Genomic DNA, 23709 nt, shown 5'->3' with positions numbered 1-23709 from the left:
CCAAACTGTCACTCTGTCAGGGAGTGAGCGGCCTCTTCGGCGAGGAGCACGTGCTGGCAGAGAAATCAGCGGCTTGTGAAGCCTTATTACAGGAGATTGCAACCAACACACCAATTGGCAAGTGTTTCTAAGACTTACAGTCATAATTATAGTCAATATAGGGCGGCACAGAGTTAAATTTTTTAACTTTTTTAATGGTGGTGTGCCACGTGATTTTTTTCACGGAACAAGTGTGCCGTGGCCCCAAAAAGGTTGAGAAACACTGATCTAGGCATCTGGGCGTAAGAGCAGGGGTGGTGGCCCATATTTCATCAAGCTGCCAACGCTGACAGCGCAAAAAGAGAGTCAAAATGAGATCGTTAAAGGATTAATCACACCCATGAAAGATTCTGAACTCCGACATTTATTGCAATACAGTACATTCTTTTATTAAAAGAATGTCCTCCAATCGTAATTTTTTAATGAAAAATAAAAAATAAATATGAAGAATTAGTAAAAGCCAACAATGCTCTGTAAGGTCTTCACACTGGCGTTCCTTCGGCTTGTTCCTTAGGACCTGCAAAGTACTCTCTTGGGAAGAAAAGGGGCCGCTCTAGGTCCAGCACGGGCTCTTCGGTGCTCAGGTTATCCTGCTGTTGCTGAGCGAGGTGCATGGCCCGCAGCAGCGGTGGGTAGGGGACGTAGCGAACCGTTTCCTCCTCCACAGGCGTGAAAATCTTAAAGGCCTCCTCCTCGTGCCTTGGTACCATGCGCCAGTCGTGATACATGGCCTTGTCGATTTCTTTCACTTCGCTTTCTGTTTTGCCTAAAGAGAAATTGACACGGTGAAGAGAGCTATGGACAAATCGCACATGGGAAATGTTCACATCCCTACATTTCACACACACACACACACACCTAGGTGGCAGTGACCTGCAGGGCATCCTTCATCCATAAATGACCCAGGTAAAAGGTAAAGGGACCCCTGACCATAAGGTCCAGTCATGACCGACTCTGGAGTTGCGGCGCTCATCTCGCTTTATTGGCCAAGGGAGCCGGCATACAGCTTCCAGGTCATGTGGCCAGCATGACAAAGCCACTTCTGGCGAACCAGAGCAGCACATGGAAACAACGTTTACCTTCCTGCTGTAGCGGTACCTATTTATCTACTTGCAGTTTGACATGCTTTCAAACTGCTAGGTTGGCAGGAGGCGGAGCTGGGACCGAGCAACAGGAGCTCACCCCATCACAGGGATTCGAACCGCCGACCTTCTGATCGGCAAACCCTAGGCTCTGTGGTTTAACCCACAACGCCACCCGCAACCTACGTAAGTAGGGTCAAAATTGAGCTGCCACCTAGTAACAACTTCTCCAGCCATCAAGTAGCAAAAGAATGCCCAAGAGTTTCAGTGCAGGCCTAGGGATGCCAACTCAAAAATAAGTTCCACTGAGTTCAATGGGCCTTACTCCCAGGTAAGCCTACATTAGACCCCTAGCTTATACAGTACAACAATTCTGTAGGAGCACAAGCTAAATACAGAACGTGGAACTTGTCCCGGAATTTCAACGTCTATTTCTTTTCTGTCTTAAACAAAGGGAGGCTTCTAGCCCTCATGAACACAAATATATATTTGACCCTGCATGGCCTAAGGCAGGTGTGAGGGGAAAGATCTGGATGGAGAGCTGGACTCCAAGTTCCCCAGCCTGTCTACTTTGATGGTGGGCAGAGCCACCCACTTGTCATCTGATGTCATCACAACTCCCAAGTCCTGCTGTTGGCAGGGATAAACTTCTCCTGGAAGCTCTGATTAGGAGCCTTAGAATGCAACTGTCAATTGTTCTCTTGCAGCCATGTCTTCACCGGGGCCCACACCTGAGATCAAAATTTACACCATGCATGGCAGGCTTCCTCAAACTCGGCCCTCCAGATGTTTTGAGACTACAATTCCCATCATCCCTGACCCCTGGTCCTGCTAGCTAGGGATCATGGGAGTTGTAAGCCAAAAACATCTGGAGGGCCGAGGTTGAGGAAGCCTGATATATGGGGTAGGGCACAGTGCTTGAGGAAGCAAGTGTTGGAGGCCAAATCAGAAACTAATTAGGCCCATGGCCAAAGATTCTTCACCACTGGCCTAAGGCAATGTCTGTTAATCTCAGAGCCCATTGGGTTTCTTGAATAAGGCCCCATTTGCACTGTGCATTTAAAGCAATATCATACAACTTTAAACAGTCATGGCTTTCGCCAAAGAAACCTGAGCATAGTTTGCTAATGGTGCTGAGAGTTGTTAGGACAGGCATCCCCAAACTCGGCCCTCCAGATGTTTTGGGACTACAACTCCCATCATCCCTGACCACTGGTCCTGTTAGCTAGGGATGATGGGAGTTGTAGTCCCAAAACATCTGGCGGGCCGAGTTTGGGGGTACCCAAACTCCTTGGAAAAAGCAGCGTTCGAAACTCCCATTGTTCTAGGCGCATATTGCAACTGGGAATTTCATTAGCGCAAGCAATTTCTGAGCTCTGGGTGCAGTACTGTGCCTAAGATTTCAGATTAAAACTACCACTGCTGGCGCTGAGGGTGTGGGAGGAGAAATTCCTGCCTGCTCGACTTCCAAGAAATCACTGCAGCGTCAGGTAAGCTGATCGATTCTGCCTCTCAGCTGGCCTTACAGAAAGGCAGCGTTTTATTCAGCGTAATATTCATAAGAATATTTAGGGGGGTGCACAGGGGAAGCACAGCTTTGTTTTCTGCAGTCTCCAGATGAGGACTAGACCATGTGAAAAATGACCATAAGATTTTAGCTGCAGTTCATTCATTTTCAGCTTTGTATACGGTATTTTAAAAAGTGCACCTAGACATTCTGTTATGACGCCCATGACCTAGGTTTAAGGTGCCATTTAGCTCCTAGCTTTCATATCTCAGTTTCTTAACACTGGGGGAAAGGGATTAATTATTAAAGCCCTCTGGCCATTGTAGCTATGAGATGGGAACAGGGTTTTCCCAACAAGTCTCAGCACCTTGAACTAAATGCTGTTCCCGGGATTCTTTGACTGTTGAAAGTGGTGTGACACTGCTTTAAATGTGTAGTGCAGAAGGGGCCTCTAATTCCCAATGGGCAAGTGGATGCACTGGAAATTTCTAACTTTAGTTAAGAGAAATCACTCTAATCTCACACCTTCTCCTCACTTTCCCTTGTAGAGTTAATAATATATATATATTTTTACAAGGGGGTGGGAAGAAAGGAAAGTGTATTTGGTGAAACAAACACTCAAGTAAAGAAGGCAGGAGAGAGCAATGGAGATCTTTAACTGCTCGATTCTGTATTTCAGTAGCCTACAATTAAAAGGTACAGTGAGTATAAGGGTAGGCTGGTCTACAGACATTTATGGCACAGCTCCAGCTAGGATATATGACACCAAATACTAGGTTGCCATCCAAAATGTTTGACAACCAAGGTGCAGCTTCCGATTGGCGCAGGCACACCGGAAACAATAGTCGACAGTCGCATCGGACGTTTGGCTTCCAAAAAATGTTCAAAACCTGGAACACTTACTTCCGGGCTTTTGGGAGCCGAAATGTTCAAGTACCAAGGCGTTCGAGAGCCAAGGTTCCATTGTATTCCCATTCACTCCTGTGGACTTTGCCATGAACTGGAGACCCAGCATGGTGCAGTGGTTAGAGTACCAGACTAGGACGTGGGAGACCTGGGTTTGAATCCCCACACAGCCACGAAGCTCACTGAATGACCTTGGACCAGTCACTCTCTCTGTCTAATTTACTTCACGGGGTAGTTGTGAGGATAAAATGGAGAGGGAGAGAAGAGTGTGTGCCACCTGGTTCTCCTTTGAAGAAAGGTGGGATAGACATGTAATAAATAAATAAGCAAGTAAATCATCCTCCCTCTCAAAGCAGCTCTTCTCTTACCTCGGAACGTCAAGTACCCCCAGGCTTTTCCATGGTCCATATTCTGTAACAGAGAATTTGTATTTTGTATTTTACACATGTATAAGTACATATGCTTACATGTACATGACACCCTGGACTCCTCTGGGAAGAAGAGCATGATGTTCTGTTTTTATGGAGCATTCGTTCCGAATTGTTTGTGAGATGGTTTATACGACGATGAGCATTCACCCCAATTTGCTTACAGGGTGTTTATACATCTTCCTGCAAATAATTTATCCAACCCCCACTTTTCAGTGCAGTTCCCCATCCCCTTTCTATTGCCCGAATTGGATACCTAAGACAACAGAGCACTTCAAATGGCTTTAAATTCATGGAGGATAAAGCCATCAATGAATCATAGAATTGTAGAGTTGGAAGAGACCACAAGGGCCATCCAGTCCAACCCCCTGCCGAGCAGGAAACACCATCAAAGCATTCTTGACATATGCCTGTCAAGCCTCTGCTTAAAGACCTCCAAAGAAGGAGACTCCACCACACTCCTTGGTAGCAAATTCCACTGCCGAACAGCTCTTACGGTCAGGAAGTTCTTCCTAATGTTTAGGTGGAATCTTCTTTCTTGAAGATTGGCTACTAGCCACATTGACTATGCTCTGCCTCCACAGTCAGAGGCAATGTACCTCTGAATAGCAGTTTCTAGGAATCGCAGGTGGGCAGAGTGCTGCTGAGCTCATGCCCAGCTTGAAGTCTTCCCATAGCCTTCTGCTCGGCCACTGTGCAAACAGGATACTGAATTGGATGGCCCGTTGACCCGATCCAGCAGGCTCATTTTATGTTCTCATTAATCCACTCTAATTGCTAAATTTGCACTCTCTGAAAGGGACAGTTATCACGGGGGACCCAATCCTTACACACTCCCTTGCAGTAAAAAAAAACACCCACCTCGGCTGTGTAATCCACCTTCACTTTGGTGATAACCCAATAACAAGGTTCGTCATACTGCCATAGCCAGGATTTGCGTGTGACCATCCGCCCGATGCCAAAGAGGCGCAGCCGGCTGAGTAGGGTGAAGAGACGGTTCTCGTTCCTCACATCCTCCCAGGCCAGGACGGGCAGCAGCTTGCCTGTGTAAACACGGGTCATTGTCTCGTAGTCCACCGCATAGCGCTCAGAGTCTCGAGGCTTATTCTTCAGGGCCAAGTACTCGCGGACCTTCTTGGCCATTGCTGCGATCGGGCGGTGGACTTTCTTGCGAGCCATGGCTGTCTGAGAAATGAAAACATGGGTGAGGTTAGTATGTTGGGACTAGAATCAGGGAGACACAGGCTGAAATCTCCACTCAGCTCACTAGATAATTATTTATTATATTTCCATACCACCCTTCCTTCCAGAGAAGCCCAGGGTGGCAAACAACAAAGCAATAAAAAAACAATACCATTAAAACGAAAGAATGCATTTTAAAAATGACTTGGAAGCATCTAAAAGCATTTAACCCATCTAATAAACATGTTTTAAAACAAGTCACATACTGTCACAATCTATAATTTCAAGGTAGCCAGAAACTGTTAAATGCCTTCTGAATGTTAATAATGAGGGATTTGAATGCCCACTCAGTTATGAAACTCACTGGGTGATCTTGGGCCAATTACTGTCTCTCAGCCTAAACTACCTCAAAGGGTTGTAGTGAGGATAAAATAGGAAGAGAACCAGGTACATCACCTTGGAGGGAAAGGTGGTATACAAATGTAATAAGTGAATAAATAAAATGTTTCACACAGCAAAATAATAAAAATTAAAAACTCATCTTGGAAAACTACCTTAACATGCCTGCTAAAGTAGAAAAGTCCTTGCAGTTCAGCAGGGTTCAACAGAATTGGAACAACAATACTGAATGCCTGGCTTCTGCATACCCTCCAACATTTCTCCGATGAAAATAGGGACGTCCCATTCCATAATGATAATTTTACTGTTTATACACAGCTTACTGGGTTGCCCCAGCTACTCTGGGCAGCTTCCAACATATATAAATATATAATAAAACATTAAACTTCCCTATACAGGATTGCATTGAGACAGATGGATAACTGCATACCCTCCAACATTTCTCCACTGAAAATAGGGACATCCTAAGGAAAAGCGGGACATTCTGGGATCAGATCAGAAACCGGGAAGGCGTCTCTAAATCAGGGACGTCCCTGGAAAATAGGGACACTTGGAGGGTCTGCTTTTGGTGGCTACATGTCGTGCATCCGAACCATGCGGGGGTTGGGAGCAGAGGCAGCGTCGCATAGTGGTTAGAGTTTCAGACTAGGACCTAGGACACCATGATGCGAATGCCCTCCCAGCCATTAACTAATAAAACAAACAAAAAGTGGAATTTCCACCCCACAATCATTCCTCCCTTATCCAGCCACCTTACCTTTCACCACTTAACACCAATTGCTTGATCCAACCGCTCTAACGTAGGCGATCCAACTCGCTAAATCATCCGGTGCGCAACATTTCCGCTCTTTTTGTGTGTGTGTGTGTGTGTGTGTGTGTGTGTGTGTGTGTGTGTGTGAGCGAACCCGTAATACTTGCTAACTCTATGATTGAACGCACAGAGGTTGGTTACAGACCGTAGACGCTCTAGGAAGCGCGGTCTGTTTTGTAAATCGTCCGGTAGGGAACATTTCCGCTTTCTTCCTCATTGAACTTTACAGGCGCTCTGAGCAAGGGCAGTCCTTCCCAATAAATCATCCGGTAGGCAACACTTCCACTCTATTCTCGGTGGACTCGTATTTTATTTTAAGTCCGTGTGGAGGCCAATTCTTTCAGAGTACTTCCTTACATCTTCCGCCGCAACCCAGTCTTCTGGAACTTGTCCCTTCCCGGCTTGGTGGAATTTATTTATTTTTTAGGGGTGAAAGAAAAGCATCGAGCGGAACTCCCCCCACGCAACAACCTTTTCCCGCAGGAACCGTTTAAAAGGCTGCACCGCAGAGAAGCTTCGCTGCCGTAGCTTGTTTTGCTAATGAAAGAGGTGCAGAGTTGTACCTCCCTTGGTGCTGTTGTGGTTGTTAGGTTTGCGGGAGGGATGTTGTGGAGCTCTTGGGGTTTAACTCCCCAATTCTAAGTTTGGTGATCCCTTGGAGCTACTCTCTATTGCTCAACCGACCAAATAATAGGTTTTTTCTTTGTTGAGGTTGGGTTACTGAGGGAAGGTAGACTAAACGCGGGATTCGCGGTGGGGGGAGGGTGCTTCAGTTATATCGCATAACAAATATGTCCTTAGAACTGCGAAGCAGCAGAGTCTTAAAAAAGAGAGAAAAGGTTTGACTATTATACAATCTCAGCAGTTGGGTAGGGAAAGAGGGGAATTACTGTAGTCTGCTGCCTTGGAATTGGAGGAGGGCCAGGATTGTTTTCGTCTTCTAAGTATGGTCTTTCCACTTCTAGACAAGGTTGTGGGTTCTCCTAGTTAACTCTGGTACTGAAAATTGTACAGCCTCCTAGGAATCTCTTGCTTTTCATGTGGTTGTGAGGTTTTTATATTTATATGTGTGCCTATATTAAACTACTTGAAAAGTTGTTGACTTGGTAATGGCAGTTTCAGTCTGATTATTCTTAAAACTCTGGGTTGCTTCTAATGATGATAAGGTGAGCTTTGAACCTGTGGCATCCTCATGGGAATTTCTTGTCTGAGGTTCTTTAAAATATCTTTGGATATGTTGAAAATCTGCCTGGGACTCTGCAAATGTTTCGGCATTCCTGAACAAACTTTCTTAAGAGGCAGTGTATGGGGATAAATTAAACCATGGAGGAAGGTAAAATGCTTGACGTTCTTGACAGAACCAGCCAGCTTGTCAAAAGAGCCATTACTTGGGAGATCTCTGATTCTGAAGGAGGCAGTGACATCGAATTGCAGGACTCTGGAGCTGTTGTGAGCCATGTGGCAGCTGGTGTTTGGGGCCACCCGGACAAAGAAAAGTTGGAAACATGCATAGTTCCAGGTGAACCCAAAGAGTTGCCTTTGCTTACATTAGTGCCCCAAGTAGCATCTTGCTCCCCCAGTCCAGAGAAAAAGAAGAAAAACCAGCCTCCTAAAGGACCAAGAGCAGTGCAGACCAAAGTGATAGAAAGAAAGCTTGAAAGGAGACTGCAGAAAGAAGAGAAAATGAGGAAGAAAAAGCAGTGTGCACTAGAAAAAGAGAGACAAAAAGAAGCCGCAGCTGCCTTGAAATCTTTACGGCCTGATCAGTGTATGAAGTACATGACTGTATGTGTGGACCCAGGTAAGGATTTTATTTTGGTGCTGTTTTTAAACAATTGGTAATTGATCCCTCTGCCTGTTTATTGCAAATCTACCAGTAGATGTTGATCTGGGGATAGGGGGCCTCTTGCCTGCAGCTCAATACTGGGTTTTGTTGTAGCTGCTTCTATCCATTGCAGCAGTGTCACTGGTGGTTCACAGAGAAAGTGGAATTTTTCACTCTTTCGGCACTAGGTATGTTGAGGTCTAGAGGAGAGTGTTTGGGACATTGACCCATTGAACTGTATAATACTATTATACAGTACTGTATAATACTGAGATGTGAATCAGGCCATTTGTATGATCCTTGCCCATCAGGTCTTCTAGAGGATCCTGGTTCAGATGCTTTGCTGGGAGCTTTAGATTCTTTGGAGTGTAAATACCACATTGAACCTCAGGCAGTTCCACACAGCGTAACCTGGAAGAGAGATCTTTCCAATAATATGTCTTGCATGGTGAGTATTCAAAACTCAGTTGTTAGCTAGGCAAGGCACAGATGAAATGTGGAATGTCTTCTACTTAACTCATTTCCTTATTCTGCTCATCTGCTGTTAATAGTGCTTGTAGGCAGGCAGAAAAACAAGCAACTTAAAAGTAGAACTTGAGCTGATATTGTATTTATATGTATGCCACACATAGAAGCAACTTTAAAATGGATCCCACTGCAAAATAGGACTAGTACTGAGCATGGCCTGTATCAAACCAGGTTTGTTAAGACCAGGCATCCCCAAACTGCGGCCCTCCAGATGTTTTGGCCTACAACTCCCATTATCCCTAGCTAACAGGACCAGCGGTTGGGGAAGATGGGAATTGTAGTCCAAAACATCTGGAGGGCGGAGTTTCGGGATGCCTGGTTAAGACTTTCAGGGAGCTAGATGGAGTAGTAGTAGTTCTAAAGGATTTATTTCCTTCTGGAATGATTCTGTAAGTTAGCAAGTGATGTGTGAAGCTAATAATCTTCTCCTAGTAAATATTTTTCAGTAACATGCCTTCAGTCTGGGGGTTCCATTTAGATGCAGCAGTCATTAATATGTGTCCATGAATTTGGCTAATCTCTTTGTAAAGCAGGGATGGGGAACTCGTAGAACTCCCAGTGTTGTTGGGCTCAAACTCCCACCAGCCCCAGCCAGTATGCTCAGGGATGATGAGAGTTGTATTCCAGCAACATCTGGAGGACCTCAGGCTTCCCATCCTCGTTTCAAGCCAGAGAAGTTGCTTGCATACATATTGTGGCAGTCAATTCCACATAGCTTAATTATGCTCTGTGGGGAAAGAGCCTTCCTTTTGTCTGTACTGACAAATGGTTGACTTGATTCTGTAGGATGGCCCCCAGGAAAAGGCTGAAGAGGAAAGGGAGATATTGCTCTTACTGGAGCCTTGGGATTTTCTCAGACGCCTCTACTCTTTAATGCAGGTATGGTAATAGCGTCTCCTGTATCTGCTGTTTAAATATGCCACCTGGATAGCACTGTCCTATGGCCACGCTTAGCAAACGCCATAGATTGCATTGAGGAATAGTTCTGGGGGTGGCAGAAGTATGTTGTAAAGGTGCCCTAAGCTTATTTAAGGACAACTTCTGGGTCTGGAATTGTGGGGGGGGGGGACTTTTCTGAATTCAGGTGTTTCATTTGAACAATTGACTGCTACAGTCAAGTGTAACAGTTACAGCCCTACTGTTATCGGTGGGACTTACACCTTAGTAAATCTGTTTAGGATTGAAGGCTTAGGCATAGCTTCTTACTGGAATGTGTTTGTCTCTACACATCACTGTGCTGAGGATGTGATAAAAATCCATAATCCATTAAAGTGCAAGTGGGGAACCCCCTACTAAAAATGTGAGTATGCTTTAGAAGTTTTGTCTTATTACACAGGTGTTGAAGAGCTAAGTAAGTGAGAGGCAGCACTAAGAGAGTTAGGTTGCAGCAAGCAGTATTCAAGAGGAGATGAGTGCTGGAAGCATTGAGGCCAAAGGTGAGCAGGGAAGAACAGGGATTATTGCATAGAACAAAGTTGTAAGAGATCACAACTGGCTGCTAATCAGCTACTGGACCATGTTCAAAGTCTTGCTAACATATAAAGAATTCAGGAGCAGGTTACCTGAAAAACCACCTGCCCGTGTACAGAACTATGGCTGGCATAGGGATGTGGCATAACACAGGATTAGAGAGAGTGCACTCACTGTTGTCATCCCCCCAACCCTATGCCTCCCAAAGGAAGACACATAAATCCTCCTCATCCTGATTGTGGACTGATTTTGGCCCCCGCACAATGATAACAGCATTCCTGATTATTGGGGAAATATACAAAGTGGCTATGGTCTATCTGGGATGAACTCATCACATGCATGCATACAGACCAGACACATGTGCATCTCACACACCGCACATGCCTCCTCTCACTCACATCCTCTCTCTGCCCAAGCACATCGCTCCCTCTCTCACACACAGGCCACACATACACCCCCCTTCACCCTGTCTCTCCTGCTCTTGCCCCCTCTTTTTCACACACACACACACATCTTTCATCTCTCTCTTCAAAAAGAGAAAACCCTCCCTTCAGAAAAGCACCTGAAAAGGGAAGTGGCTGGCTGCCAACAACGCTGAACAAAAGGACTTGCAGTGCGTTCCCATATCTCTTTGAATATGGTAAAGGGCTGGCAGAGGCCCCTGCCTGAAACCCTGGAGAATTGTTGCCAGGCAGTGAACTAGATGGAGCAATGGCTTGACTCAGTATAAGGCAACTTCCAGGAAGGGCCGTAGTTCATCTGCTCATCTGTACAGCACATGCTTTGCATGCATGCAAAAGATTCCAGGTTCAATCATTGCTGTCTCAGTTGACATGGGAGAAGCCCCTGCCTGAAACTCTGGATAGCTGCTGCCTGTTGATGTAGATGGTATTGAAATGGGCAAAGGGCCTGGCTGTATAAGGCCGTTTCCTTTATTTCTCTAAGAGTGGGATTGTGGCAGGGTACGAGAACATGAATGTATCATGAGTTCATCACTCAAACCCTTTTTGCACTAGCTGGAGCTTCCACACCATTTTCAAAAGCAACTCCATGTAGAGCCAATTGCAGTCACCCAGCCTGGGTGTCACCATAGCTTTACTGACATGCATGCAATGTCACAACATGCTCACACCATTGGCACCCCCCAGTGAGATGCCATGGGAGTGACAGGGACTGTAATGCTGTGCAACTCAAACTCTGCATATACTGTCTCGGCACACACCCACATCTAAATTAAGAAAATTAACACAAATTACTCTACACGTGCTGGGGGACTGGACTAGCTGAGCTCCTCCCTAGCTGGACCCAAAACTGTTTTTAAGTTCTTATGGAAAGGCTTCTTGTGTGTGTATGTCTGCGACACTGTCTTCTTTTATTTCAGAGCATGAGCCGTGGCAAGCAGCAGGATGTGCCTGATCTCACCCGAATGTTGCCCTTTAGCAGCCCGAAAGATTACTCTACAATCTCCTGCAGCATGGCAGTCATTGGACTAGATGCCTACCAATGGTACATGTATTGGGAGGGCAGCTAAGTTAGGAGTGAGAAGTGACCTGTCTTCCACATGGCAAGTAGCTCAGTGGTAGATGCAGAAGGCCTCGTGTTTAATCCCCACCACCTCTGTGTTGCTTCATGACAATACTGGATTCCCTCCTGGTGGTAAAGCCAATGTACAGAAAGAAAGATAAAGAGAACTTAGACGTTATAAAGCAATTTTGATCTGCTTTATTGAGTGCACTTTACAGGGAGAATAGAGATGACTCATAAGAACATCAGAAGAGCCCTTCTGGACCGCAGAATCGTGGTCTCACAATGGCCAGCCAGTTGCCTAAGGGAAGCCCAAATGCCGTTCTCCTCAATTGTGATTCCCCGAAACTGGTACTCAGGGGCAGGCCCATGCAGAGGTGGGGAGGGTGGGTGGGGAGGAGCTGGGTACACTTGTCCCGGGCCTCGGACGGTTTAATTAGTCAGGGGCCCCCTGCCAGGGGCTGGCTGCTTTTTTGTTTGAAGACTCCCACCATTGGCCTCAGACAAGCTCTTCACAGGCCTGTTCAGAGGCATACTGCCTCCCAACAGCAGAGGTAGAACATCAGGGTTAGCAGCTGTTGATAACCATATCTCCCATGAAATTGTCTAATCCTCTTTTAAAACCATCCAACTTTGTGGCCATTACTACCTCTTATGGGAGTGAGTTTTATGGTTTAGTTACGCACTGTGTGAAAGTGCAAATATAAGCCATTTCAGATACGTGCATGCCGTAAAATCACATAATCGGTGCAAGCCTCTATACAGTCATTTTCTTCATGGGGGCAGTGTGTGACAGCTGTCCTTTTAAACTGCAAAGGCTGGGGAAACCCAGCCAGATGGGCAGGGTATAAATAATAAATTATTATTACTATGCAAAAACATTTTGCAGAGCCATTGCGTCTCCAAATTTCTTGGTGCGGGGTTCCTACAAGGTACCTGGTTTTTGACAAATGAAGGTCATGTCAACAACAGATCCAAGTTTATGTTGTAAAAGTACAGCCTGACGTCAAACACGTTTCGATAAGTGATATATAAATTGTGTCACTCACAAGAGCTTGAAAATTAGCAATCTGTTGTTCTCATCTGAACTGCTTAGGTATAACCAGCATCGTGGACGCCAGCAGGAAGCACTGAATCCTGGGCAGGAAGAGGCACCAGGATTCCAGCCTGGCCCAGAACTGTTGATGACAGAGCATCAAATACAGGAGGTGAATACAATTACCAGGAGTGAGTCAGTTGTAAGGGGAGGAGCTTTTGAACAAGAGGGACAAGGCTACCAGTGGCCAGTTCTGCTTCCACTATCAGAGGGAATGCATCTCTGAATTGCAGTTGCTGGGAGTCACCAGTGGGGAGTGCTCTTTACTCAGGTCCTGCTTACAGGCTTCCCATATAGGCATCTGGCTGGCCATTGTGAGAACAGGATGCTGAGCCACATGAGTGAGCAAGCTTTCCTTACACCAGTTATTCTAGAAATAAAAAAGGATTGATTTATTCTTCAAGGAGAGTTCTGTCAATAGTTCAGCAGCCTTGATAGCTAAATGATGCATAGAGATGGTACTCTTGTGGCTACCATATGTGGAGAGCAAATGGAGGAATCCCATTGCCTTTATGTCCTGGTTTGCCAGTAACCAAAGGCCCCCACTTAAGGTTCACAGATGGAGACTTAACCATGTAGTGTAGCAGAGGGGTGAGACCTTCCTTCCTTCCTTCCTTCCTTCCTTCCTTCCTTCCTTCCTTCCTTTTTCTAAGGAGTGGCAGAGCTCCTCTGGAAAGCAGCCTCATTGGCCCACTATTTTGTTTCCCCACAATCCTCCAGATGTTGCATTATACCTGAAGGAGCGTCTCCACCTCCATCGTTCTGCCCGGACATTGAGGTCCAGTGCCGAGGGCCTTCTGTGGGGTTCCCTCGCTGCTAGAAGCCAAGTTACAGGGAACCAGGCAGAGGGCCTTCTCAGTAGTGGCACCCGCCCTATGGAATCCCCTCCCACCAGATGTCAAAGAGAAAAACAACTACCAGACTTTTAGAGGACATATGAAGGCAGCCCTGTTTAGGGAAGCTTTTAATGTTTAATAAATTATTATATTTTAATACTTCTGTTGGAAGCTGCCCAGAGTGGCTGGGGAGGCCCAGCCAGATGGGTGGGTATAAATAATATATTATTATTATTATTATTATTATTATTATTATTATTATTAGTCTAGACTAGAGCAGTGTTTCTCAACCAGTGTGCCTCCAGATGTTTTGGGACTACAACTCCCATCATCCCTAGCTAGCAAGACCAGTGGTCAGGAATGATGGGAGTTGTAGTCCCAAAACATCTGGAGGCACACTGGTTGAGAAACACTGGACTAGAGCACCGTGGGAAAAACAAAATGGCAGCCACTATCGAAACATAGTGCCTCCCACTATTGGCTGCTACCCCCCATACCCAATGCCCTGGACTGATGCAATGAGGGCAAAACAAAAGTCATTGCTAGGTGAAATTTGGCCACTAGAGCTGAATCCTATTGGAAGGCAGGGAGAACCAAAGACAGGTGGGTATCAGCATTCTGTAAGTCCTCTTAAGAGTGCTGGGGCCTTGCTTGCTGCCTGAAAGTGCCGAGTGCCGACAAGGCTGGCCTGATCACCTTGCTATGCCCCAAGTCCAACACAAGAGTTAGGACATGCTTTAAGTCCATGGACTTCAGTGGCCTTAAGCATAACTGTGTTGGATGTAGGTGTGCATTCATAGATGATCCCTATTTATTCTGTCTGCCTGTTGCTCCTGCAGGCTCTGGTGGTGCTACAACTCTGGAGTAACACCGGTGTCTCATTCCTGGAGACATGGCAGGAGTTTGCCCAGCACATTTCTGCAATGACCAAAGCTATTGCGCAGCGCCCATATAAGTGAGTGCCTTTTGCCATCTTTGCAGCCTCGTTTCTCTTCAAAGCTCTTCCCCACCCCCTTAGCTGCAGGTGCCTGAAGGGTGTTTCATAAAGCCGGAATGCCTCTAATGTGTGCACAAGTAGCGTGAGCGAAAAGGAAGCCTCCCAATTCTTTATTGAAGAAAGAAAAACTGATAGAGACATGTACCTGAGGCATGTTATTAATACGATACCACTCGCAAGAAGACAATCCATACCTTGGCATCTCGACTCTTCTGAGGCAACCAGGTGAAAAAAGGAACACTTTCTTTGCTACTGCTTCCTGATTAATTGGGGGAGTTGATTTTTAATTCAAAAACAATAGGACTGCGTTTTAGAAGAGACATCTGTTATCTCTCTCACGTGCACACGGAGGGATGCCCCTCCTGAGATACTTGATTTTATCCAGAAATGCATATCGTTTATGCATAAGAAGATGCTTGCATGTTTATCTAATTAGTTAGAGGTTTGTAAGTGAGCAACACTTAGAACATTCTGAGGGCTTTATTCGGCTTTTAAAGACATCTCGTCTCAAGCAGCCTGTCCCCGTGCCTCTTCCCACAGGAAACAACAGGGAAACCAGCCTTTCTCCTTCTGCGCTGATGGTGGGTGGGCCAGTGGAGTGCGTGTGCAGAAAGATGGGACAGGACTCCGACAGGCCTGGCTGAGGCAAATCCAGCAGCTTAACCGAACCAGCCCTGCCATGGCAGCAGCCATCACCAAAACGTACCCTTCACCACAGCTGCTGCTAGAGGTCAGTTCACATCTTTGATTGCTGTTGTTGGCTAATCAGCAGGCCTCCAGAGAGGAAGGCAAACCTGCCACAAAGCAGGTAGGCAAATCAAGCCCTCCTCAAAATATCTAGAGGGCTGTTGCAGGGAAGAGGCCCAAGGCTTTCTCCCCTGGTGCTCCAAAGAAGTAAATTTCCAGTATGTTTCCGAGCACAATTCAAAGTGTTGGTGCTGACCTTTAAAGCCCTAAACGACCTCGGTCCAGTATACCTGAAGGAACGTCTCCACCTCTATTGCTCTGCCCGGACACTGAGGTCCACTGCCGAGGGCCTTCTGGCGGTTCCCTCACTGCGAGAAGCCAAGTTACAGGGAACCAGGCAGAGGGCCTTCTTGGCAGTGGCACCTGCCCTGTGGAACGCCCTCCCACTAGAGGTCAAAGAGAACAACAATTACCAGACCTTTAGAAGGCATCTCAAGGCAGCCCTGTTTAGGGAAGCTTTTAACCTTTAAGAAATTAGTGTATTTTAATATTTCTGTTGGAAGCTGCCCAGAGTGGCTGGTGAAACCCAGCCAGATGGGCGGGGTATAAATAATAAATTACTATTATAAATTGAATGGGCCTCAACATGACCCACAACAAAATGTGGCTGGGCTTTTTTATTCCCAATGGTCAGTTGGCATTTGGTGCCCTTTGGGGGTGCTCAGTCGTAGAGATATTATTATTATTATTATTATTATTATTATTATTATTATTATTATTATTTATGGGGGGACTCCCTTAGGGTCCCCTGGAGACAGAGTCATCTTCTGGTTTACTCCCATTTTCCTACATTGCAAAGCTTCAGTGGACATTCAAGCACCAAAAATTCAAGACTCAAGCCACGTGGTGCTTGAACCCACAATTCTGAGATTAAGAGTCTCGTGCTCTACCGACTGAGCCTAAACGGCCTCAGCCCAGTATACCTGAAGGAGTGTCTCCACCCCCACATTGTTCAGCCCGGACACTGAGGTCCTCCAAGGGTCTTCTGGTGGTTCCCTCACGGTGAAAAACAAAGTTAGAGGAAATCAAGCAGGCATTCTTGGTAGCAGCACCCTCCCTGTGGAATGCCCTCCCTTCAGATGTCAAGGAGATACGTAACTTTTAGAAGACATCTGAAGGCAGACCTGTAGCAGAGTTTTTTATGTTACATGTTTTACTGTTTTATAAATGCTGTAAGCTGCCCAGTGTGATTGGGGAAACCCAGCCAGATGGGCAGGGTATAAATAATAAAATTATTATTACTATCCCAGCTCTTCCTGATAAGAATCTAACGAGGAAATCATCAGGGTTTGTAGCCAATTTATTTTCCCCTTTTTTTAAGGCCTACAGAGAGTGTGGCACAGACAAAGAAAAACGGCTCCTCCTAAGTGACATTCTGGTCAGAAGTGAAGAAAATGAGAGGGCGCGGCGGATTGGCCCAGACTTGTCCCGTCGGGTCTACCTCTACATGATATCTACCAATCCAGAGCTTGTTTTAGACCTAAGTGCCTAGGTGAGATAGTCAAAGGCCAAAATCTCATGTTTTCTAATCACTGCACCTGTTTCTGTATTGCTGATTATTGCAGAATGGACCTCTAGAAAGCAGTAAATGTCTTGTGCACAAATACTATCAAGTCTCTTGAATTATTCCACCTGCCCTTGAAATTCTCATTCAATGAAGATTGCCTTGCAGTAGATTTTCTTATCTTCATACAAATCTGTAGTGTTAGCCCCACTTGGACCAAGTTACCCAAAGGATCACCTGTGTCTACGTAGGCATGCAAGAGGCCCTTATCTGAGTTTCTCCACTATCTGTTTTACCAAGGTACCAGTGAAAATGCCGTCTTAGTGATTGTGAGAGCATGCCACAAATTGGGACCAAAGAGTCTCATTTAAGCACCTGGTAAAGCCCTTTTAGTTCCCCTACCTTTTGAAATATAAAGCAGTTGATATCTCAACTGGCCCAAATGTTAAAGATACATAGGAATGGCAGTGTCAGAAGTCCCACTACCTTGTGGTGATAGTGGGGTATGGAAGTGTGTTGTGTTATTGCCCCCAGGCATAGCTGCCAAGTTCTCCCTTCTTTTAAGGGAAATTCCCTTATACTGAATAGGCTTCCTCACGAGAAAAGGGTAAACTTGGCAGCTATGCCCCCAGGTTGTGCAATATGCTCAAGGACTCATGACACCATCATGTTGTCAAGACATTCCTCTACTTACAACACTTGGGTGAGTGGATGTTTACTCTCCTGTTATTTTGCTGCTCGTGTGATTGTTTAGTTTTTGCAGTTTTAATTAATCCTTTATTTTAAATTGCGGTAATTTATGTAACTTGCCCTGAGACCATTTGGTGAAGGGCAAGAGATAGCTTTGTGACTGATATGCAGTAAGGCAGCAAATTTTCAACTCCCAACAATAGCAGCAAAAGAGCATTTAATTAGTAAATTAGGATGCAGCAACAAATAAAGCTTGGAAGAAGCCCAATAGGAGATCTTTATGTGACAGGAATGTAAACTCAGTTCATATGGTGCTCAAAGGCACACTTTTCTTTAATTCTAACTATGTCCACATACCCCACTCTAGTCATTATTTAGCAAATGGTCTAGAAGGCAGGCAACAAGATTTTAGTTAACAAAATAGACTCCAGTTTAGAAAACAAAGTAGTTTATGCAAGTCTGGCATTACCAAATCACCCGAGCTATACCATCTTTTATCTCCATGAGGTTCTTACCCTGCTTTCAGTGTTTTCAACATGCTTTTAAATCTCATGTTTGGTTTGGTACAATCATAAGCCACCCTGTGTATTAAAGGGTGGGACACAAGCATCCCAAAATAAAACCATTATGTGCCCAGTTCAAAGGCAACGGCAATCTATGATTTGTGAAAACAAAGATTGAGATTTGAGTGTGCAGGTCATGCACTTAATGCCAAACAATGGTTTGGTATTGGCTGAGCCATGTCACCAAGGAACCTTGAGATGCAAAGTCCCACAGCAGTAGTAGAAACAGAACCATTAGTCACTTATGCCCGTGTTCAACCCTCATAATTCAATGCAGCTTGTATTTTAATTATGTTTTCATATAGTTCAATACAGGAGAAGCAGCGGGTAGACATGCAAAGCAATTAAAGCTGCAAGGCTCACATGAGTTCACTTACAGAGACAGTCTAGCAAGTTAATTTTGCGCCAGAGCTGTCTGTGCCAAAGCACTGAAAAACACACAAGAGATTAAGAGCCCTTTTTATATTGATAAAGATGGCTGTTTCTGTGTCCCAGAGGCATTACTTGCAAGTGGCCAACCAACACAGTACATTGGCTTCTCTGTTTTCATCATAAATTGAGTCTCATTCATTGGGTTGTTGGGAGGAAAGTGTTCCTTGTCCTGTTTGGCTGCTGTATGTCTCAAGGTTCAGAGACTCTTCCAGAAAACTTGGCAACTGTAGTTTATGAGCAGGAGGCAAACGGGGGTAATCAAACTACAGGAATGGCTTGCCTCCTGAAGGTAGGTCTCTTCCAAAGCAGGAAACACTTGTTGAGTTCCAAGATTTCACTAGAAAGAGTGGGGGAATCTTTCTGCTCATTAAGGAGCCAGCTTGAACCACCCTTATAAAGACAGTGAGGAAAAACCCTCATCCTTCAAGACATGGCCTTCAAAGAAAGTTTTATGTCCTCCTGCATCTCTTTCGCTGGCATTCCTCAGCATCTGAACTGCAAGAGCTATCTGAATCACTTCCTGAGGTGGGGGAGGGTGGCTGAATCGAGCCACAGTTCATGCTCAGCACCCAGCCCAGTTTGTTGTGCAGAATTTGCTTCAGTCCAGGGGGGAGGGGCAGAACATCGAGTGTATCCACATATTCAGGAAGCAGCTGGCGGAGACGGAAACAGCAAAGGTACTGCAGGGAGGTGTGGCTGCCACAAGAGCGGATTACTTTCATGCTGCTCTTAGCGGCCGTTGAGCATACCATGGGGTAGAATCTCTTGTTCTGAAGTTTGGTGGCAGCTACTCCTGGATGGAAATAACAAAAAGGAGGCCCGAGATCAACACATGGTCACAGAGATAGGGGGGGGAGGCACACTACAAGCTATAATCTCTCAGCCATTGGCTAGGGCACTGTAAGGATTTGGGGAGCAGGGCACTCCATCCCTTGATAGTCTTACAGAGAAAACTTCAATTTTGGACTTAAGCGTCAATGAAAACAGCAGCAACTTGTGATTCTGTTCTCTTTGTCTCTGGGCACGATCAAGAAAACTGTCTAGGCACCAGTCATGCTGCTACATGATGCCATACACTTGTCGTAGTTATGCTGATGTGAAGGCCAAAGCTGGCTTACATGCATATACTTCTGGTTTATGCTACATTTTACTAGTACCAAACAGCCTTTCAATAGTCAAAAACTTGGGAGGCTCAGGCAGCACTAACAACTAGGCCAAGCATCCCCAAACTTCGGCCCTCCAGATGTTTTGGACTACAATTCCCATCATCCCTGACCACTGGTCCTCTTAGGTAGGGATCATGGGAGTTGTAGGCCAAAACACCTGGAGGGCCGCAGTTTGGGGATACCTGAACTAGGCCCTCTGACATCTTTACACATGAGAAGATTGTAATTTGAGTGTAGCAGGGACACACAGCATGCAGATATTTTGAGAGGCCGTCCCTTAAAGTTTAAACTTTAGATCTCACACTTCAGTGATCCTATCTAGCAATAACTCCCTCCTGCTTAGTTGCACCTTCTTCCAACATTCCCCCTCATCTCAAAACTGGACTACACCTTTCAATTGTGCCAAAGTTTGGGCAGCTTAAACCTGTTCTGGATCTCTTGGTCTTACCTATGCATTTCCTGTTTTTGAAAAAGGTGAGAGTCCCATGCCAGGTGTCCAGGTGCACTCCAATAATGGAGCCTTGGCCAAACCTTGTCGAGAAGTTGGTTCTGTCTCCCTTGTGGTGGAGGAGTCCTAGAGGGCAATTGGAAGCCACAATTAAACAATATACACTGTAGACTCATCCTGTGTATTCCTACTTTTTCTTAAGACAGTTATTTCCTAGTTCTTTATCAATTATACATGGGCAAGCCTCCGACTGCTTGTCAGAAAGTCAGTGAATCTGTCTGTCTTGATCCATTAATTCAAGTCCTCACAAAAACTTGATGCCAAAACACTTGGGTGCAAGAACAAAATTGGCTGTGCTCCTTCAAACAAATCAAATCTTCCCTCGCTCCCTTGATGGCCCTCATGCCTAGAACTGCCTCCCAGAACACCTGTGAGATGTCACCACTAATTCCATGAAGCCTTTGGCATCGTCCGCTACTGTAACCAAAGGAAAGTACACACCCAGGTTCACCCTCACCAGTTTCCTGCCTTTGTTGACACCTCAGTGCCATGTTTGAGACTGCAATCTTCTCAGTACAGGGACATACTCTGATGTACTTTTAAAATATTAATACTAACATTTTAACCACCAGCTGAATACTTGGCTTTTTCACTAGCCAAATTTTGGCCCAAGCCATTTTGTTTATAGTAGCAAGTAAGTTTACACATGCAGCAGTCCAAAACACGTAAGTGGTAAGCCAACACTTGCAAGTTTGAAGGTGTCATTTTAATTACATGTGCAAGTTCTGATAACCTATAAAATAGGGATGCACAGAATAAGATGTTAATATAAACTTTGAACTTCTGGAAGCTAGCCTGTATTTTGGCTCTCTAGCCTGTACTCCAAGGATAATTTATACAGGATGTGAGCCACAAGAAAAAGCCCTTACCTGTGCAGGCTTCCCATGCACATGCAGCCCATTAAAATGCACCTGCCACATGCACTAGTCCATCCCCATATGCTGGCATGCCAGCTGCACACCTGCCTGCTGGCATTAGGCTTCAAATGCATAAATACCTCCCCCCTTCAGAAGCCGGTCATTTCACTTTTTGTTTAGTGTTACAAATACATGAACTATATAACCCCTTTGCTCAGCATGACTTGTCCAACTCCTTTAGTCTATCATGGTCTCTTACTTCCTTTGTAAGGGAGAATTTATACATTCATGTTCTCAGTCAGGGCTAACTAACCTGTAGTCCTCCAGATGTTGTTAAGACTAGAACTCACATCACCCATGGACATTAACCATGCTGTCTGTGGCTGGCGATGATGGGAGTTTAGAGTCCAAACACATCTAAAGGAGCACAACTTTAAGCAATTAACTCTGATGGCTCAATCTGTGAGCCACCTCCAATTACTGGCAAACCTTCACATTTCTCCTTCATCCCATTAATTATTTTCTTTGCTGCCATTACCTGTATATGAGAGGCCCCAGCTATCTTCATCTTTGCCCAGCAAGCTACAAAACGTGTGGCGGTACTTGTCCAGATTCACATCTGATGTCCCAATTCCCACCATCTAGATGTGGACAGAAAATTAGGAATGGGGAGAAGAGGGCAGGCACACAAACAAAAGGACAAACACTACATAAATCATGGAGCCACCTAAGCAATCACCTGAGCATTTACTAATGTAAGCCTTTTATTTAGCCTTCAGACCCACTGATTCTGCTCCACTACTACAGAGAACATTTCAGGTTCAACAATCACTTTGGGTGGGGGAAATCATTCATACTCCCTACTTTCTAAACCAACATGCATTCCCACTAGTTTAGATAAAGAATACGTTGAGAGAATTAAACTATTTACTGTTCAGTTGTCTAGCACTATGCATTTTTAATATCATTTAATAAAATTCAACCTCGTTAATGCATCTGGACAGTTCACAAATACATATTACATAATTACCCTCTCCTGCATTCTGGTTTCTGGCCCATGTTTGAGCTCTGCTATACTCAACTCTTGCAGACCGACATCAGTAGTACATCAATCTGACATGCTGTGTTGACCTGCATGATTTTATTTCACATAATGTGTGTCACAGCACAGTATCATCCAATTAATTGCATAGCATTTTATTGGTTATGTAGACCTATGACATCAGCAAAAGTAAGATCACTAAGGATAGCAACAGATAATTGAATTTAAGCAATTGCACAAACCTACAACTCTAATGGAAAATACGGTACCACCCCGAAACATTTCAATTTCTAATGTTCCATATATGCCTGCAGCAAAGGCAAAGACATTACTAAGGAAATCTTTGGTTTTAAGATGGAACGGTTTATTCGAATGGATATGGATAAGCAAGTCATGTGTGTTCTATCAGGTCAGACTACTTGTTCATCTAGCCCAAAATTAGGGAACCTTTGGCCTTCTAGATATTGTTGGACTCCAACTCCCATCAACCCCAGCAAGCATGGCCAAATATTATGGGGGGTTACCGTTCAGCAACATCTAGAGCCAAAGGTTCCCCATACCTGATCTAGTCAGATATGTACTATGTACTTTGACTGACAGCAGCTTTCTAGGATCTGAGGTCAAGGGCTCCCCCTCACCCACTACCTTATTATTTTAGCTGAAGAGGGTAACAGAGATTCAGTTTTGGGTCTCTAGCATGTAAACACTGAGCTATGGCTCCTTTCCAGCAGCCCCCAAGCAAGCATTCTGGGAGTGCATGGAACCCTCCAGCCTCATAGTGAAGCAAGCAATGATATGAAAGCACCATATCTGAGGGCTATTTGATGGTTAAAGACACAGCTGTACATTGATGTGGTCACCTAAGGTTACTAAGATTATGCAGATCATGGTGTCCCCACTGGACTTCACCATACAATATGCCAGTTTTCATAAATGGCATCTCTACTCAATTGCAAAGCACAGCAATAACAAGTCAAAGCTGGGGCCCGAGTTACAGAACTCCTAGGAAAACGGCTTGGATCCAATATTGGCTATGTTCTGATGCCATTTGAAAATCTTTTTAATACACCAGTCCCATAGCCTGACTGATGCTTTACATGCTTCTGGCCTGTTTTCTGGTTCTCATTTTGATGTGTTTTATTGATGTGCCATTTATTAATTCAAGCTACACTTAATGTTGGCTGCTGGCTGCTTGCTGCTTTCAGCTGAAAAAGCAGGAGAAAAATATTTTAAAAGAATACACTTAGTGTACTGCTATCAATGAATCATCCAGTTTTGTTTAGCTGCCCCCTGCAGCACCTAAACATCATCATTCAATGTACCATGTCAGTGCCATAGACGGGTGAGGTCATCTTGATTTCCCAGAAGTGTTGCCCTTCTGCTAGCTCCTTGTTTCCCCGGACTGCAGCAGTGCCACAGCTGTAGTCCATGTGGAAGTTCACCTTACGGTCATCGCAGGTCAACAATGTTGCAGTGGATTTGTTCAGGTCATCCCATACCCAGTCAAAATCTAAACGATAGCAGGGGAGATGGTATACTTTCAAAAACACAAATGTTATTGGATCTCAAC

The 23709-nt window shown here is 45.1% G+C and overlaps 3 protein-coding genes across 6 annotated transcripts in view; 1 reads left to right on the top strand and 2 right to left on the bottom strand.

Moving 5' to 3' along the window:
* Positions 1-382: 382 nt before the first annotated feature.
* Positions 383-6359, bottom strand: MRPS34 (mitochondrial ribosomal protein S34). Its single transcript, XM_035130711.3, has 4 exons — positions 6301-6359; positions 4824-5147; positions 3903-3945; positions 383-805 (listed from the first exon to the last, which is right to left on the bottom strand). Exons 2-4 carry the CDS (start codon positions 5139-5141, stop codon positions 522-524), a joined length of 645 nt encoding a protein of 214 aa, XP_034986602.3. The 5' UTR covers positions 5142-5147; positions 6301-6359; the 3' UTR covers positions 383-521.
* A 227-nt stretch (positions 6360-6586) lies between these two features.
* EME2 (essential meiotic structure-specific endonuclease subunit 2) lies at positions 6587-16984 on the top strand. Of its 2 annotated transcripts, XM_035130712.3 has the most exons (8): positions 6614-8155; positions 8491-8627; positions 9494-9586; positions 11559-11683; positions 12798-12909; positions 14473-14588; positions 15171-15360; positions 16699-16984. In XM_035130712.3, exons 1-8 carry the CDS (start codon positions 7678-7680, stop codon positions 16867-16869), a joined length of 1422 nt encoding a protein of 473 aa, XP_034986603.2. In that variant the 5' UTR covers positions 6614-7677; the 3' UTR covers positions 16870-16984. The 2 variants fall into 2 exon arrangements, with proteins under 2 accessions (XP_060138864.2, XP_034986603.2); XM_060282881.2 differs by lacking the exon at positions 9494-9586 and having other exon boundaries at positions 6587-8155.
* A 787-nt stretch (positions 16985-17771) lies between these two features.
* Positions 17772-23709, bottom strand: part of SPSB3 (splA/ryanodine receptor domain and SOCS box containing 3) — a 20470-nt gene continuing 14532 nt past the window's right edge. For all 3 annotated transcript variants that reach the window (XM_088656552.1, XM_035130715.3, XM_035130716.3), the window contains exons 4-7: positions 23462-23649; positions 21636-21738; positions 20181-20306; positions 17772-19359 (exon numbers count right to left, since the gene is read on the bottom strand). In XM_088656552.1, coding sequence (XP_088512678.1) covers positions 19016-19359; positions 20181-20306; positions 21636-21738; positions 23462-23649 — 761 coding nt within the window. In that variant the 3' untranslated portion in view covers positions 17772-19015. The remainder of the gene's footprint in view (positions 19360-20180; positions 20307-21635; positions 21739-23461; positions 23650-23709) is intronic.

The sequence above is a fragment of the Zootoca vivipara genome, chromosome 13 (assembly GCF_965207765.1).
Source record: "Zootoca vivipara chromosome 13, rZooViv2.hap1.1, whole genome shotgun sequence".
Lineage (NCBI taxonomy): Eukaryota > Metazoa > Chordata > Lepidosauria > Squamata > Lacertidae > Zootoca > Zootoca vivipara.
Note: the sequence above shows the minus strand (reverse complement) of the source record. Positions and strands in the feature narration are given on the sequence as shown.